At 41.9% G+C, this 17319-nt stretch overlaps 5 protein-coding genes across 5 annotated transcripts; 3 read left to right on the plus strand and 2 right to left on the minus strand. All coding sequences in view use genetic code 12, as the record gives it.

Annotated features, from left to right (window-relative positions):
- Nucleotides 1–73: 73 nt before the first annotated feature.
- On the plus strand, nucleotides 74–481 carry LODBEIA_P22620 (uncharacterized protein; the record flags this gene model as incomplete). Its single annotated transcript, XM_066972242.1, has 1 exon — nucleotides 74–481. One exon carries the CDS (start codon nucleotides 74–76, stop codon nucleotides 479–481), a length of 408 nt encoding a protein of 135 aa, XP_066829200.1.
- Nucleotides 482–981: 500 nt separating this feature from the next.
- Nucleotides 982–1528, plus strand: LODBEIA_P22630 (uncharacterized protein; the record flags this gene model as incomplete). The annotated part of the gene is made up of 2 exons (XM_066972243.1): nucleotides 982–1341; nucleotides 1442–1528. The coding sequence occupies 2 exons, from the start codon at nucleotides 982–984 to the stop codon at nucleotides 1526–1528; spliced, it is 447 nt and encodes a 148-aa protein (XP_066829201.1).
- A 180-nt stretch (nucleotides 1529–1708) lies between these two features.
- LODBEIA_P22640 (uncharacterized protein) lies at nucleotides 1709–2311 on the minus strand (the record flags this gene model as incomplete). Its single annotated transcript, XM_066972244.1, has 1 exon — nucleotides 1709–2311. One exon carries the CDS (start codon nucleotides 2309–2311, stop codon nucleotides 1709–1711), a length of 603 nt encoding a protein of 200 aa, XP_066829202.1.
- A 973-nt stretch (nucleotides 2312–3284) lies between these two features.
- Nucleotides 3285–5735, plus strand: LODBEIA_P22650 (uncharacterized protein; the record flags this gene model as incomplete). The annotated part of the gene is made up of 1 exon (XM_066972245.1): nucleotides 3285–5735. One exon carries the CDS (start codon nucleotides 3285–3287, stop codon nucleotides 5733–5735), a length of 2451 nt encoding a protein of 816 aa, XP_066829203.1.
- Nucleotides 5736–13275: 7540 nt separating this feature from the next.
- On the minus strand, nucleotides 13276–14325 carry LODBEIA_P22660 (uncharacterized protein; the record flags this gene model as incomplete). The annotated part of the gene is made up of 1 exon (XM_066972246.1): nucleotides 13276–14325. One exon carries the CDS (start codon nucleotides 14323–14325, stop codon nucleotides 13276–13278), a length of 1050 nt encoding a protein of 349 aa, XP_066829204.1.
- Nucleotides 14326–17319: the final 2994 nt, after the last annotated feature.

Here is a 17319-nt window from a genome sequence, read left to right on the forward strand (position 1 = left end):
ACGCGTTCTTTTAGCAACCGAAAGATCCAGAAATACAACAACAGCACCACTCATTTGAAAGGAAAGAATAGCAATGGCAGAGGGTAAGGGGAAACACAGTGGAAGCATCACCGCCAAAGCTTCCATCAGTAGATCTTCAAAAGCTGGTTTAATCTTCCCCGTCGGTAGAGTCCACAGATTATTGAAAAAGGGCAATTATGCAAAAAGGATTGGTTCTGGGGCGCCAATATATCTAGCTTCGATCTTGGAATACTTGACTGCTGAGATATTGGAGCTCGCTGGCAATGCTGCACGCGACAATAAGAAATCAAGAATCATACCAAGACACCTTCAATTGGCTATAAAAAATGACGATGAACTCAATAAGCTACTTGATAATGTCACAATTGCTCAAGGTGGCGTTTTGCCCAATATCCATCAAAATTTGTTGCCAAAAAAGTCGGGAAAGAGCACCAAAGAGTCTCAAGAGTTGTATGGTTGAAAAAACAAAAAGAAAAAGAAAAGAAAAGAAAAAAAATGATTATCCTTAGGGGAGTTTATTAGAAGTTTTAATATCCTCTATCTCTCTCTCTACATATATACATATATGTATATGTCTTGAAGTAAGTTTAGTTCATATCTGATTACTCTTGAAACATATGGTACATGGTCCATGATGCCTCCCAAGACTGGAGGAGATATGGTTTTCACGTGCGCGTGTGGGGGATTGTTTTTTTTTTTTTTTGGGGGGGGAGTTGGGGGGGTTGGTGGAGTGGGAGGGGAGATTCTTGATTATTTATTCTGCAAAAAAAGCAAAACCGCGATCTTCTTTTCTTTATTATCATCACATGTCCCTAGAACCAGAACCTATTAAATCCCCCAACTGAAGAAAATCTATATACGCCAGTATTGTTTTATAATAATCAACATCAACCTACCCACTGGATTGCTAGATTTGATTACCCAGAAAACAAGTAAAACAATAAGAAGGGCAAGAGCAAAATGTCGCTTCGACTTAAGAAGTCGAATTATGCGAGCAATTTGAAAGTCGGATTGACGGCTGGGATTGTTGTTGTTGTAGGAGCAGGGTTGATCTTGAACACTTTTCCTCATTTAAAGACCTCAATCTACAATTATGTAACGGGAGGAGAAGACACGCTGGAAGATGAAGACGAAAAGGAATTACAAGAGCGTCCAGTTGTCATAGAAAGTGATTATCAAGTAGTTAATGGTGATGGCGATGGCGATGCGGGCAGTGGAAAAACCGTTGAGTTGTTTCAATCTGAAAAAGCATTCAATACAGATTTCATCAACGAAACTTCAACTTGGAATGAATCACAGTTGAGAGACTGGTTGAAAAGTGTACGTTGATTTTCTTTTTTTTTTTTTTTTTTTTCCTTTTCTTCACTTTGAGATCAGGCTCGATTGCACATGAAGTTACTAACCGTATACATTCATTTAGAGAGAAGTGTCTCCGCCTTCAAATGCTAGTCGTGGAGATCTTTTATCTTTGGTCAAAGCCATTGCAAAGAATGTTGACAAGATTTGATCTGACATACTCGAGCAAAGAACTTGATCACTTTTTACGTTCACATCTCCTGCTTCCTGCTGTACAATTTTGTTGATCATGCTGAATTTTTTCACTTCTATATTTCGTCTATATATGTGTAGATAGGAGATTCTAATCTAATTCTAGACTTTTCTGTTAGTTTCCAAGTTCCCCAAATGCTTACAATGTTGATGGTGTTGCTGAAGCCCATTGCTTCAATCCCTTTTCAAAAATCTCTCTTGTTAAACCTTTAGATTCATCTGGCACATGAACAAAATGGCAATTGACCTTATTCACGTCCCTATTTCTTGTTTCGTCATCGAAAAGAATAAACTCACCACTTTGCAAATCATTTGCCATGCCCAATTGGTTTGCAGCTAACTTAATATGTTTAGTCTTGGAGCCTTGGCCCCATTGCAACGAGTCAAAATATGAAATGGCGGGCTTATTGCCAATGTGTAGCATTGTCAACAATTTTTTGGCAACTTGAGGAGTGGCTGTTCTACTTGCACCGACGATTCTAACATTGTTAGCTGCTAGTTCTTGCACGATTGATTCAACGTGAGGATATAGCGATAGATAAGTGCCGTAATTGTCAACGATTTCAGTTTTAGATACCAGCTTCAAGGGTGTTTGTATATGGGTATCGCACCAACAGGGCCACAATGTATAATCAAGGTCAAATACAACTGCTTTGGGATATCGGTTTGCAGTACTCTTGTCTTTTTTGTCACGAGTTGACGAGGACGACGAGGACGACGACGATGGTGGGGTCAATGTCATTTACTGAGCCCGTATGAGTGTACTTGATGGTGGCGGGGCTCTTTTTCATAGTAGGTTTCTGCCCAAGTTGGAATTGTTGCTGAGTAACACTTTTTAACAAGGTACTTGGACTAGTTGCAACAAATATTGCACTCTCAATTGATGCAAAGAAGGTGTAGAGAGGCGGATTCACACTGTCGATGTAGGAGATGCGGTCACGTGCAAATACTCATAATAACAATAATAATTTCTCCCTTCTGTTGACAATTTATCAATTGTTAGCATTACTATCAAGCTTATTTACCCCGCTACAATTGATAGCAATGCCCGGGGAGAAGAAGAAGAAGTAGGAGATAAGAAGTTGATCCAAGTGCACTAGATATACACTACGAACTAGTTAAACAATGTGAGAACTCAACTCTGCAATTTGAAAGGTGGTGTGGCAAGGGGGTATTAGGGGGCGGCGATGGAATTATATAGTCTTGATACTCCGGCCGTACATCTTGCTGAATGTGGCTCTGTTCACTTGTCACTAGCAGATTAGATAAGAGCACGTTCTAATCACTGCTGGCGGTAGCAGTTTGTAGTAGCGCACATAGCAGTAGTGTGATTCAAAGAGAGAGAGAGAACCACCACCCAAAAAAATAAAAAAAATAGCCCAAAGTTTCCAGGGGGCAAATATTAATTGCTTTCTTCCATCAATCACGTTATCCTTACGACTTACAACCACCAGAACTCGTGAACCAACTAATCAATCCATCAATCCATCAATCAAGTATTGCACAGTGGTATCCTAGCTGCTATCACAGTCTGTCTATCAAATTATCTACAAGTTCTTGTTCCTCCCTCGGAAAACTAGTTTACACTAGTAAATATACCCCGCGTTTTTCTTTTTTTGCCTTCCGACTCATACTTATACTTATACCACTGATACTCACTTGTGGTTTTATTGAACAGCTAGCAAAGGTCCCCGTTTTCCTCACTCAACGCAACTATGACTGGCAAGAGTCAATCCATAACTATCAGACTCACTATTGAAAAGGTCAAGAAGAATGTTGATGCCGGTGACGCTGATAATGAACACAGGGTCAAGGAAAAGACCATCCATGCCCCACGTGATGTCTTTTTAAAAATCAAGTCCAAGGACTCCTTGACTGCCTTTTTGAACACCAAGTTGAACAATGCGTTGCCTAAACAGAATCAGTTGATAAAGTACACTAGAAAATCCAAGAAGCATAAGGATTACATTGCGTTGGATAACGAAGAAGATTTCAAATCTCTTTCTAGAAGCTTGAAAGTTAAGAACCACGTCAAGTTGAAAATCGAAGATCATTCTTCTCCTGCTGATTTTGCTGCTGCTGCTGCTGCTGCTGCTGCTCAAGAAGATGCTGAACAACAACAACAACAAGAAGAGAAGGGACAAGGGCAAGGGCAGTCTAATTCGTTTGAATTTGACCTCAAGAAGAAAATCAATGTTGATTTCGCCAAGTTTGGGGATGCTTTGATTGAGTTGGCTTTTGAGCATTTCAGAGAACTCTTTGGCAACTCACTTGATCTCATCAACGAAGACAAGGGTAAGAAATTTGCTTTTGACGCTCAATCTATGGATTCGAAATCTGAATCTTTGTCTGCAAGTTCTAGCGGACAAAAATCACCGAATTTGAAACCAGAAAAGAATGCGCAGGAAAAAGAAGCAGAAGCGGAAGAAAAAAAGGTAGAGGAAGTTGTACACCAAGACATCTGCTGTGACCAATGTTCTCCCGTCGAAGATGTACCTCTCAAGGGTACTAGATACACTTGCTTGGTCTGCGAAAACTATGATTTGTGCTCAAACTGTGAATCTAAGCAACAAGCTGGTAAATTAAATTACGGAAAGCATTTGTTTGAGCATCCAATGGCAAGAATTGTCTCTCCAATGGCATTTGCAAAGCCAAACTGGTCTGGTAGGAAAAACTTTTGCAGCGGATTTGGTCGAATCCACCGACCATTTACAAGATTGGCAAAAGACGATATTATTTACGATATCCCCTTGTCCCAATGCAACGCGCAAAACAGAGAGAAATTGACCCAATGGTTGAACAAGAGCGGAATTCAAGGCTTTATGAAGGAAATTGACAATGTCGTCCACAAGAGCGAACTTTACGATGAGGTTTTGTCGTTGCTTGAATCATTCTGTGAAGATGACTTGGAAACGAAGCATCTTGTGGTGATGGGATTGGTCAAAAACTGGTTGGAGAGCGGTAGTTCTAAGGATGTCGTGGATGCGCATAACTCAACTGATGCTGATGATTCTTCCAACTCGACTGGTTCGAAAGCGGAAGAAGATGTTGATGTTGATGTTGATGTTGATGTTGCAGTTGATCGCATTGAGCCAGCCATGGGCACGATAAACACTCAAAAGTCGGGCTTTGTCGCCAAGATTTCGAAAGTGGAGATGTTGGTAGGAAAGATTGTTTTGCAGTTGATCAACAGGTCGAATCAAACAATCCGCGGCGGTGACATGAAGTTTGAACTATACAAGGATGAGACCGAAAAGGAGAAGGAGGGAAACCAGATCTTGACTTTTATCAAGAATGCAAGTGATGTTAAGCCGGGTCAAATAAAATTTTACAAGTTGGGCAAGATCCCCAAAGATTTTGAGATCAAAAACACCACTTTCAAGATTAGTGCCCCAGAATTGGCGTTGAAGGGAACGTTTGCCTGTGATTCGGAGATTGAACTTGCTCTATGCGATGACTTGCAGACTGGGTTGACAAACGAGGTGACTCAAGAACTACCAGACGGCGATGGCGATGCAGCGGCTAACAGTTTAGGCGTTGCTATGGTGAATTTGGACTTGAAGCCAAACCTGTTGGTTCAATTAAAAATCGTGAACAACTTGAACAGAAACATTAGTGGTGAAGATTTAAAGTTGAAGCTTGCTGACGTGGACGAGAACATTATTCTGAACGCCGATATCGAGAGTTCCAGGGATATTGCTCCCGGAAAGTCGTCAAAGTTTAACCTTACCTGGCAGGACCAAAAATTAAGGTATCCAATCAAATTCACGTTTGAGAATCGACACGAAGTCGGTACCTGTGAATTCAGGGAAGGAGCCTTGGACGCGGTCTTGGTGTTCCACAACAAGCAAACTTTAGAAGTTGACGATTCTGAAGTGACCGATGCGGTGTTGGTTTTCGGTGAAGAGTTGACGGAAGAAAAGACTTCATCCACGCAGCTGCACTCTTCTCTTTCCCAGAGTGCTTCTTTCCATTCAGTCGTGTTGCCTTCTTTGCCGCGCGAAAGTAACGCGGGCTTGCAAGATGTCAAGAGCGAAGTACAAGTTACAGAAGCCGGAGCCGGAGCTGGAGCTGAACGCGACGACGACTACGAAATGTTAGACTCGGACGATGAATCGTTGGATTCAGACTTTGAAATCCTCTCCGTTCACTCCTCAAACTCATGAATGTGATTCCTTTTTTTAATTTTTTTTTTTGGCTTTTTGTTTTCTGTCTTTTTTTGAATAACAGGTAGGGTTATGGGTAGGTGGGTAGGTACTTAGGTAGGTAAGGAATTGAATTGAATTATGTTTCTTGAACCAGCACTTGACTGTGTATATGTAATCTCTTTTAGCTTTTTTTTTTCTGACAACTACACCGGAGCCTTCTCGTACTCCCCCCACCCTCTACACACACATTTGCTTACACGCTTACACTTTCACGACTTTCTGAACTTGGCAATTCACGGGGCTATTACACACCACACCGTGGAACTCAAAAGATGTATATTTTTCATTTTTTTTGCTTTTCAATCCGCTTCTTCGGCACCACGCTCTTTTTACTTCCTATACTGTGGATATAAAAAAGGCACGGAGAGATGATCCTCATTGCAGTATTCGATGGATGGGATGTACTTGATGGAATAGAAAGTTGATAAACAGAGAGAATGCTGAAGAACAAGTTTTCCAAAAGCTGTGTTACCTATCATAGGACAAGTCTACTAACTTGAAGTTGGTAGGTATAGCCTAACACTTGCGTTCCAACAACGCTGCAAAAAAGTGCTGCTGTGATTGCTTCATTCTCTCCACTGCATACCTATCTCGCAGCCGTTTGCCTTTCTCTTTTTCGAAATCCGATTTCTTGTTTGCCCCAAGATTATGGACTTTTGCGCAAATAATGGTACAGACATGCTTAATTCCGAAAATAAAATTTGGTCGGCGTCGTTTTTGAACGGAGTTGTTCAGGTACTTGTCAGGTAAAAGATTTTGCCGTTTCCAGCTTGCTTCGTTCCAATTAAGCCTGCAAAGATGTCATGGTATTGTCCTCAGGCCCTCCAAGTGCCCTGGGCTCCCAGGCTCCCCCAGGCCATTCGAGCCTTATGAATGTTTAAGCTGTCACCGAAGCTGAACCACGATGTGACTAACGGTCAAGATTCTTGGCGCGGTTCCTGCCAAAGAAGTCAAAGTATGCCATAATTGTTTCGACGCCGCGAGGGTGTTATCGTCTCCAACAATGAATGCGGAGCCGAGTCTGCTATCAAGCCACTAGGCACACACATGCAAAGCACAAATTCTGACGGACTATGGTTGTTCAAGAGCAATGGCTAATTTTGATTCACAACCAGCACTGCGCTGCTGTAAGTCCAATCAGCTGATCAAGGATGATGGAGATCTTCACAACCCAATGCAAGCCCCAGTAGTTTCTTTTAAACTAACAGCGATCCTTCCTCGACTTAATGCCGAACCCAAGCACAGTGTCGTCAAGATTGCAACGGGCCAAGTTAAACGGAAACACATACTCCGCTGCGGGGAAACCGACTCGAGTCAGAGTTTTGCACCCAGAACTTCAAACAGCCGACAACTTGCATTGAGATAACGTTGCGGACCCGATGAACACACCAATCCCAAATCACCCAGCGACCTGGAAAAAGCCACTCGCTGTCCGTAAGCCATGTGGGTGGTTTCAATTTGAAGAGCCAGGGAGTCCCACTGATCTTGATCTTCGAGACATCATTCAGATCAAATTCGACCACATGTAAACCGAAAAAAAAAAACAGCAAATCCGCAAATTATCCCATTCGTCCTAAGTTCGCACCCAAGTCCGAAAATGGGTAACGTATGGTTTCCATAGATGTTGCAAATGCGCAAGTTCCCCCTAGCAAACAAGGCTCTGTCGCTTTCGATGCAGTCGACACATTACATCTATCACTGACATACACAGACTACGAAACAAGAGTCTTCTACCGATTTAAGTAGTTTAGCATTGGCGAACAGCAGTGATAAAGGCGGACTTGCCTCAAACACGTTGATGTTACATTGTGGTGGCTTTTGCTACTGCTTCAAGGACCGTTTCAAAGCAGGTGTGGTGCAATTTGATCCGAAGTCTTGTGAACAAGCACAGTCAGTCTTACCTTTGTCCACTTTCACCAAACCACAAGATTGCTGATACAGGCCTACTGACAAAGCTTACGTATTTAAACATTTCAATACAAGTGCTTCGATACCCATTGCTTGGTCTTATGAGATTGCAAAATCTTGGACGTGCTCTCCACACAAATCTTCACACGAGGAGTAACCTACATTACGTACGAAATCAAGTCAAGCGACACTTCATGCGACAAAGTCAATGATTAAAGCCCAATTTGGTTCCATCAAATTACTCCATCCTCAACTTCAGCAGCCTACTGAAGAACAGGTATACTTACCAATATGTACTAAAACAGAATCATGTTGACAATGTATAAACTATATATGCAAACGATCTCTAATATTTCCTACTTCGTTACGTAGTCGAGAAGACAAAAAGAACAACTCTAAATTTCCAAGTCGTACTGGCACAATGTGAGTCTTCATTTGAACACATTCAACATTGAAGCAAGCAAATCTTGAATAATCCCACCAAATCGTGGCTAAGAAAGATTTTGGGCAATTGAACCAAAATCCAATTACATATTTCAAATTACTCTTCGGCGCCTCATAGCATAGTTGTGGACGTATTGCAAAGATTAAGTTCCATAGCACAAAAAAATTTCCACCGATTCGGAATCGTAGAACATCTAATCCTAATGAAAATCCAGCGTATTTAAAACACTTCAAGAGCCATTACGTTACCTCGAATAAAGATCAATCATTGTTTCAAATCGAATTCACAGAGCAGCCCAATAGCATTGCCAGCATACATTTTTTTCTCACAAAATATGGTTAGATTTCTGGACCGACCTAGTAAAGTTAAACAAATGTCAATAACCTAGAGCCAATTATTCTATCTCAATTTAACGACCACTTCAAACAGAATGATACTTTACAACGCAACTACGAGTGTTAGAAATGAGATTGCACAGGCAAAATAAACAACACAGCTGACTATTGAATGAAATTCGGCCATTGTAGAAATACAGGTTGCTCTCTAAGCCACCGCTTATAGTTAAATCAGGTGCACCTCCAGCGAAGTTCCACTGCCAAACTGCACAGCAGAATAGTCACTTCAACGAAGAGTCAAGTCCCAGGCAGTGATTTTAATCATTCTTGCGCCCTAGCAGCAAATGATGGACACATGCTCCAATCCTATTCCCCCATCCAAACTTCAATATGTAATGCATGGTTCAAGGGCCAAGCTAAAATATGCTTTCATGTTGTGAAGAAGTCGGAGATATATGTGATTATAAATGACGGCACACACTAGTACAATCTGCTGATTGTTCACACCCGCAATATATTTATGGTTTCAAGAGCTTTGAAGTTTAGTACATGATAGCTCTCAACGTTTTCAAGGTGCACGCTTGAAGCAATAGTACTTTGTGATATTCTCTGTGCCTTTGTGATGCACGATGTTCGCAATTGCAATGTCTATGGTTTCTGTGCTCTCGCCAGCGGTTTTCAAAATTGAGTACAAAAGCTCCAGTTCATAGCTTTGATAAGGTTGATTGCTTTAAAACCTTCTGTCATGGCGTATTACAATCCTACTTGACTAGGAAAAATGGAGTCCGTCGCAAGTATAGACCATCGCATTGAGTTCTAGTTTTGATGCCAGAAAATCACAATCATCGCAATGAAAACAGCGTATTTTATCGAAAAACATTACTTCTACGGTATTGGATTTGTCGATTTTGTAAACCGGAATCGTTAAATTTTGTACCCTGGAATTCTTTGGATTTTGTGGGCCAAGATTTAAAGATTTTGTGGAATCGAAGCTGCAAACTTTGTAAGAAAGAATTTCACTGTACCTCACAAATTTCCGGTTGAGAATAGTGGTAAGGAGAAAGTGAATACAAGGCGGCATCCCCTTGCACTCATCAAACTTAGCAAGCATCTTAGCCGTAACTTTCTACTAATACTATCCAGTGCTTGAAATTGCGGTGTTGATTTAAACCCTGCTTGTGGATCACTGGTCTTTCTCATTTTTCACTGTAAACTCAAATAACCGCTTACATGCCTTTACAGTTATGAAGCTGTTATAACTGAAAGGAGGAAGATTGGTTGCGCTTTGGAGACACTAAGAGTTTAGAATTCTTTTAAATTTCGTATATGCGCTTACCGATAATGTTGCGATCTAATCGCGAATCTCAGATTTTGTGTTTATTGAAATCAAGTTTTGGTCCGAAAACGAGGATATCTTTACCTCTTTGATGAAATCTTTGAGTTGGTCAAAAATACAGGTCCCGGTGAGTTTTAGCGATAATTTCAAAAATGCTGTGCCCCTTAGTGATGAGTCTAGGATGTTTGCGCGGGTTTGTTTTTCACTGGCTTGTTTTATCATAATTAGTTTTTTGCTATTGAGCTTCTACGGTTTCTTCTTTCTTCTTGTCTATTGCGAGAATGACTACTCGGTCGAGGTTCCGACAAACAGTTTTCATTGTCATTTGCAACTCTCGGATAGTCTGTCGATGGAAGTTTCTTCAAAAATTGCATCGTCGAACTGCTGTTGTATTTCTGGTGTTCTGTTTTCATCAGAGATCAATCAGCTTTAGAACCTGTTGGGTATAAGATATGGCCATAAAGCCTGGGACGCAAATGTATCAAGGCAAACAACCCGAGGCGAAATAGCATTTTGAGTTCGTTGGTCCACATTTTTGCATCGTGGTTTAGCTGGACCTTATGTAGAAGACAGTTCTAATTCATGGAGATATCATCATGCGGTGAACTACTGGTTTCGCAGCAAAAGGAATGGAGTCGAGACTCACAGCTCAAGGTCGAATCGTTGTCTATAATTTAGTCCAAGCTATAGAATCTGTCTTTTGTGTGTCGCGGCAGGAATGAATACACTGTTAAAATTATATAAGTAAGCAGCTGGGATAGGGGGACTGATGTTGAGTCTTTTGCACCTGGGTTGAAATTTCCATGACCACAGCCTTCAGAAGGGTAAGCCCCATCCTGCTACTGTGGAAGTATGGGTTGCAGAACTATACTTTGATTGATTTGAACTCGTTTGAATGATTAACAGCGATGAGGAGGGTGGGGAGGAGGCACCGATTGATTGCATGAGTTCTAGAAAGTATAGTTTCGACTCATAATTGCTTAGTCTTGGTTTTGGAAGTTTGGGTGCAAATCTCCCGGCTCATGTTGGTACTTGCAACGGTTGGCCTCAAGGTACGAGACTCGACAGCTGGATGAAAAGATGTCAAATCACAAGCCGCTATAATTTAACCAAACTTTGCGGATCCATAATCACGGCCTAGAGGAATGTGAACATCACAGCTTTGGAGGTGGCTTGTTTAGTGCAACTCGGCCCATATGCATCAGTGCAGAAAATATCAACCTCCAAAACACGAATAATACAGCAGGCAGGAATTAAACCATTTTGTTTTTACCTTGTCAGATCGTCCGCCATTTTTGGCGCATTCTTGAACTTTTATGTCATGTGTGTGTGTGCGTGTGTGTCTTATCACGTGTGTGCTTTGATTAGTTTTCAGATCGTTTTCAGAATTTTCAATTAAAAAACCCTCAAATAATGCAGTGAAATCCAATGTGCGCAAGGCCAAGGTACAGTTTTTTGGAGGAGCGGTCGAGCTAGACGATGTTGAATCAATGATTTTGATTTCAATCACTTGGGTGTGTTGTCTAAAAAAGAAAAGGAGAAGGCTCATGATTGTTCTGGCTGCCAAAGTTTCATGATCAAGGGATACACATTCATGGCAAGGGGCAAAACACTTTTTCCTGGTCCTGACAAGTTAGGCAAACAGGTTTTGGGTGTGCGCACCATTCAGGAGATACCCCTCTTCAATGTATCAACGGAAAGTGAAAATTTAAAAGATTTCGCAGGTGAAGCTGTGTCTCACAGGGGCACCGTCGCATTGTTCTCGCGAGAGAGTGTGTGAGAAATTGAAATCGACAAATAATCTATGTTGTTTAGCAGTTTCGTTCATTCATTTATTTAAGAATAGAGATCCCAAGCTGTCCAAACATTTTTTCTTGTTTTTGGACCGCAGCGGAAGAAAGAAGTACCGAGTGGACCACTTCCACCCCCTACGCCCCTTTGGCCATCAACAAGCTATCAGTTCATCACGTTTCCTGGCATTGGAATCACTTTCGGTGTGATGTGTGAATTGCAGGAAGTTGCGGTACCTGCAAAAGCGTTCCACCAAGCAATAAAAGCTGTAATGATCCCAAAAACGCTCCCCGCACGCGTAACTCCAACGTGTCCACTGAATTCGCCGCCCGCGAGCAACAAGAAGGTGATTAGCAAAAAGCCAAAGAGGCTGCAAAAGGCAACTGTGGACTTGGACGTGACCATGAACAAAAGCAAAGTGAAGATAGCCCAGCCCATCAAAAAGAACCCGACTGCATTGCCTGTTTGTTTGGTTCCTTTGTATGCCCCCAATATGCCGAAGCTTTCAATGAAAATCGCGGCATAGCTCAACCAAAACGCGCCAAAGGACGTCAACGCCATGAAACCAAACGTATTGCCGGTGACGAATTCGAGGCAAGAAGCTGGGCTGCACCTCCATTGAAGCACGCGAGGGTCACAACAACGTTTGGTATTTTGATTCCCATGGCTTGGGCAAATCCGCGATAAAAATGACAAAATTGTGGAGAATGCTAAACATCACATTTATTTAGACAACCCCAAAGCTTTCAATTCTCTAGTTGAAGAGTTTTTTAGATTAAAATAAAATACACTTTTAAACAAACAATACACAGACCTGTATCGAATTTTGTTGTAAAGAAAAACAGATGTGAACGTGGAGTCGCAAACTGTCTCAGTCACAAGAGTTGAGAAAGAACTTCGACGGGGCTGATCGTTGCGAAAAATGTTAACACGGGGAATAAACTCGCATGTGGACTTATACTGGATTTCCTCACGCTACACAAATTGTGAGAAGACAAGATGGATGTGGCCGCTAAGAGATGATGAGACTTGACAGCCATACAAATTAGCAAAAAAAATTTGGAGTCTTTTTGGAGCCTTTCTGGAGCCTTTCTGGAGCCTTTTGGCTTATCAAGTATGCCTACAATCAAGGTCCAATTTTTTTAAGGGGTGTATATTTTGTAGCTCTTAAGTATATTCCCCACATATGAGAATGGACTAGTTGAAGAAAATAACCTTGCCAACAATGCAAATGGACACCCGTGGTGTGACTTTGGACTTGTAATGTTCTGGATAAAAAAGTCTTTTGTCGTAAAGGAGTCTAGAGAAAATTCAACCTCCGGCACTCATCGTCAAAGTAACCTATTGCCATTTTGCAGTTTTTTTCTCTTTCAAGTACAGAAAGCACTCCTGCGATATGTCGGTCCAGTGCAACATGTGCATGGAAGGTTTATTTTCCCCCCTCCCCCTCTTGATAGAGGTGAGTCGTCATTAAAGCGAATGTTACTACAGAAGTTTACCGGGCTTGTTTCTTGATTCAAAGTAATGGGTAATAAACAACTTTTATAACAAAATGACGCATTGCTATTCAACTAGGTTTAAACCATTGACGTGTTTCCTCTCAAAAATCAAACAATACAACTAAGCAAAATATAAAAAACTCAAAAAGAAAAATAACCGTTCGGTTCGGTACAGTCCACTTGTTCAAAAGTTGAATGGGATCATGTCCGTTTCATCAGTGACTTTAATTTTTGCAATGGCAACCTTCTTTGTTTCTTGATTGGCAGCAAAGTAAAGATGTCTACTGATATCACTGCCCATAAGATTACCAACTCCAATTTGAAATGCAGAAGAGCACGAACCATCAGGGTTTGTATGGAAAAAGTCACTGTAAGGAACACTAAAGTTGAGACCGCCCAAGTTGAACTCAACACTCTTGTCCAAATTACGCCAGCTGCAAGGGAAGTGTCCCTTCTCATCAGCACCCAAAGCCTTGTTGATGGGGTCAGCTATTTCCTTAGCTACTCCGATTGCTCTAGCTCCTGTGTCAAACAACATAAGTGTGTTGTTCATTTGAAAAACTTGGCCATCTGCAAGTGTGAACGTGGTGAATGGGAACTTCAATTCCTCATGGTCAAAAACTTGCAATTCACCTTCGTATTTGGCCCTGTCAAGAGCTCCAATAATGTACTTGCCCACTATACCTTTAGTGTAGTCTCCAGCGTAAAAAGAATATCCCTGGGTATCAGCAGCACCTATTTGTTTAGTAGCCCAGTAAATATTCCTCGCGTCCTCTAGTCTTGAAGCCAAGCCCAATATATTACCGTAAGTTCCTTGATTCCTAGTGACGGCAAACTGATATTGCAGGATCTTTTTACCATCCGGATACAAAAAATCATCCGCACCATAGAATCCTTTGGCGCTAAATTCATTGAACGGTACACTCAAGTTGTGGAATGTCGTCGAATGTTCGGAATCAAATGTTCCGAGCTTTTTGCAAATACTGTTACACTCAGTATTCTGAACGTCTTCAACATATAAATAATAACTTCCAGTGTCCACCAAAACGGTAACATTCTGTTTCTGCGAACCTAAAGTAACGTTCGTAAAGTAGAATGGCATCCAATATAAATGATCTACCCACACATCCAAGGATTCGTATTTCACGGCTTCAACCACCGAGCAGAATGTCAACACCAACACCACCAATAACTTTGAAAGCGTAGCTGATCCAATTGAGTAGAACGAGTGCATGTTGCTGCTGATGTCTGGAGAAAAAGGGTAAAGAATAGCTGAAGTTTGGGAGGGGGGACGGGCTGTTTATAAATAGTGTTTTGGTGCCCTCACGGATCCCCTATATTTTGCAGCTAGAAGGGCACATGGGCTCACCCTCTCATCATGATCAATCTCATAATCATTGTGACGTAGTGAACAAGAGCCAGTGCCAGAGCATGGGTTCAAATCATCGGCAAGCAGCGGCAAAGAAAAGGGAAAAAGACAATAAAAACCATGTTTCCAAAAGGGGGTTTGGCCGTTCGGTTTGGATTGCTGCTGGCAGCTCAAATGCTCTCGATATACAACGGCTCTATCCAGCTGAAATCGACACAATCGTTGCCTGCACGAGGGAGTGCGTATCTGTGACATTTGGTTTGATTTCAAGGTATGAGCTTCGAAATAGCTGCAAGGAAAATCCAGCACTCTTCACCGTCAGTTTGGCAGAAAACACTAGCTAATCAGCAAATGAAGCTTCTTTGTTTTTTTCTTTTCTTCTTCCCTGGCTACACTGTATCAACAACAGCCAATTTCTCTCAAATCTTTGACAGACCGCTCATGGTCGGACTCTGCGGACAACACCCGGTTGGTTCAAACGGAATATTGCTTCTGAAAAAAAGAAAAATATAAGAAGAGGTTTTACTTGAGTAGTAATCATTTTTGCGGGGCGATTGTTCTTATCAAGACCCCTCATTTAGCAGCTTGTGGCACTCGGAGCAGATGGTTTGTCCTTTGAAGTGCTAGTTGAATGGATCCAACGAATTCGAGGCTCTTTCTTTGCCGTCCAGCGCTCAACTTTGACAGGATGGATGCGGGGGGCTCGGCTTAGGTGGTGTGTAGTTGTTTCCTTTGCATCGTTTATGAATCTTTCGTGATTGTCAGATTGCGGGTGGCTCAAGCTTCTCGGAAGGGGTGATTATTGTCGAGAATGAGACATAGCTGCTGACCCCCCACACCGTAAAGCCGCATCGCTCGAATATCAGCATCTATACTTTTTCTTTGTTTTAATTTATTTGCCCTCGGATTAACTCTGAGTCAACGTTCAATTAAGCTTAGCGGTTTCTGCATCCCATTGGAGTTGGGCAAATGGGTCACCGTTGGTGGTTTGTAGCAGCCCTGGGCTTTTATCCCCTCCCCCCTAGTGTAAATTGAATCTTTCGCATCATCCTATACTGACAGAGTTTTGAGCCGAGAAACTGAAGCATCCAGGAAATTGCGCGCTACCGCAAGAAAGACACACGTCAGGGGTGAGCCTTTCTTTTTAAAAAAGTATGAGACCTTTGGCTCAAACTACGTGAGGAGTATACGCTCTGTAGGAGGTGATGTCTTTGTCTATCCTCTCATCTTCAGGTTCAAAAAGGCACCATACTTTGGGGCATGTTGCTTAAGTATTGGTGTAAGGATGTCCAAAAAGCTGGTGTAAGGATGCGTTTGCATCTTGGATCTTGTGCTGCAGATCCCCAATCTGGTATCAGGACACAAGATGTGGGATCTTCAGTAAGGAACCAGAGTACAAGATGTGAGATTCCCGGGGAGATACCATGGCACAAGATCCAGTTGCATCCTAACACCAGCTTTCCACCGTGCACTTGAAATCCACATAAAGGCTGCATTTGAAAAGCCCTATCACCTCAAGAAGATCATATTTGAGAATTTAAACAGGCCAACACTCCGAGAGTACCAATTGAGGTTTCGTTAGGAGTGTGTGGAAATGCCTTTGTCTGTCCTCTGTGCCCTTGAAGTTCAGTATGGCAACTTGTTTGGGACAAGTTGATTAAGTATTGGTGTAAGGATGTCCAAAAAGCTGGTGTAAGGATGCGTTTGCATCTTGGATCTTGTGCTGCAGATCCCCAATCTGGTATCAGGACACAAGATGTGGGATCTTCAGTAAGGAACCAGAGTACAAGATGTGAGATTCCCGGGGAGATACCATGGTACAAGATCCAGTTGCATCCTAACACCAGCTTTCCAACTCATTAGGCGCAGGTTTCAAAATGCCATCATGCATACCACGCAAGGTTAGATTTCAGATGCTTGACCGCGACGCACAGGAATAGAACGTATTTCGATCTGCCTAAACCCCCCAGTGCTCCATTGAGGCTAGGAAGCTTGATTTGCGCTGACGAAGTGTAAACAAAAAGCCTCTGTTGAGTCACAGAGGCAAAAAAGAGAAGAGAAACCAAGTCACCTTCGGGCTCACTTCGTGCTATAAGTAGACACCTCAAAGTTTCGCAACTATAGAATGCCCTCATCTACTCCCTGGCCACAAAAATACCACCAACGCTTTTCACCCGAGCATATACATATATCAAAGATTGCCCACCTGCTCAACTCACTGATGAACGGCTTTAATTTTGAACTCCTTACCTACAACAGGAGGAAATGGAGGGGATGGAGGTAGCTATTTGGACTCACGTTTAATTGCCAGTATTATCATCCCACGAAATTCGCTTCCACTCTACCCACCTCCTCCCGCTTCCCCAATGTGCTCGATTTGTCGTGGTTCTTTTAATTCTACTTCTAAGACACACTTGAGAGACTCCACCTTGTTGGTCTTCTAGTGACTCTGGTGGATGTAATGAAGTAAATTGGAATATTGAGACAAAAGTTCAACTTTCATCCCAGAACTAGAAAACTCTCTTTGTCCAAGAGACCTTTTATACTGTGAAAAAAAAAAATGCTAATATTTCTGGACTTTAGATATAGTTTTTCTGAGCGTAAGCCAGTCGCTGATAAGGGTTGGAAAGACGGGGTACTTTGGATCTGAAATTAGAGTTTGAGGTTTGTGTTCAGCAGCAACATCTTTTAACGACAACCAAATCCGAGTTTGATGGTTAAAAATAGGAGGGTTTACTCCCAATTTCCCGCCAAATATCAGGAAAATTCTTTCTAGACTTGAAACTTGGAGATCTTTTTAAAGCAGCAATATAAATTAAAAGGCAGATCTTTTTCCCTTTTTCACCTAGAAATTACTCT

This window comes from Lodderomyces beijingensis (genome assembly GCF_963989305.1).
Source record: "Lodderomyces beijingensis strain CBS 14171 genome assembly, chromosome: 3".
Classification (NCBI taxonomy): Eukaryota; Fungi; Ascomycota; class Pichiomycetes; order Serinales; family Debaryomycetaceae; genus Lodderomyces; species Lodderomyces beijingensis.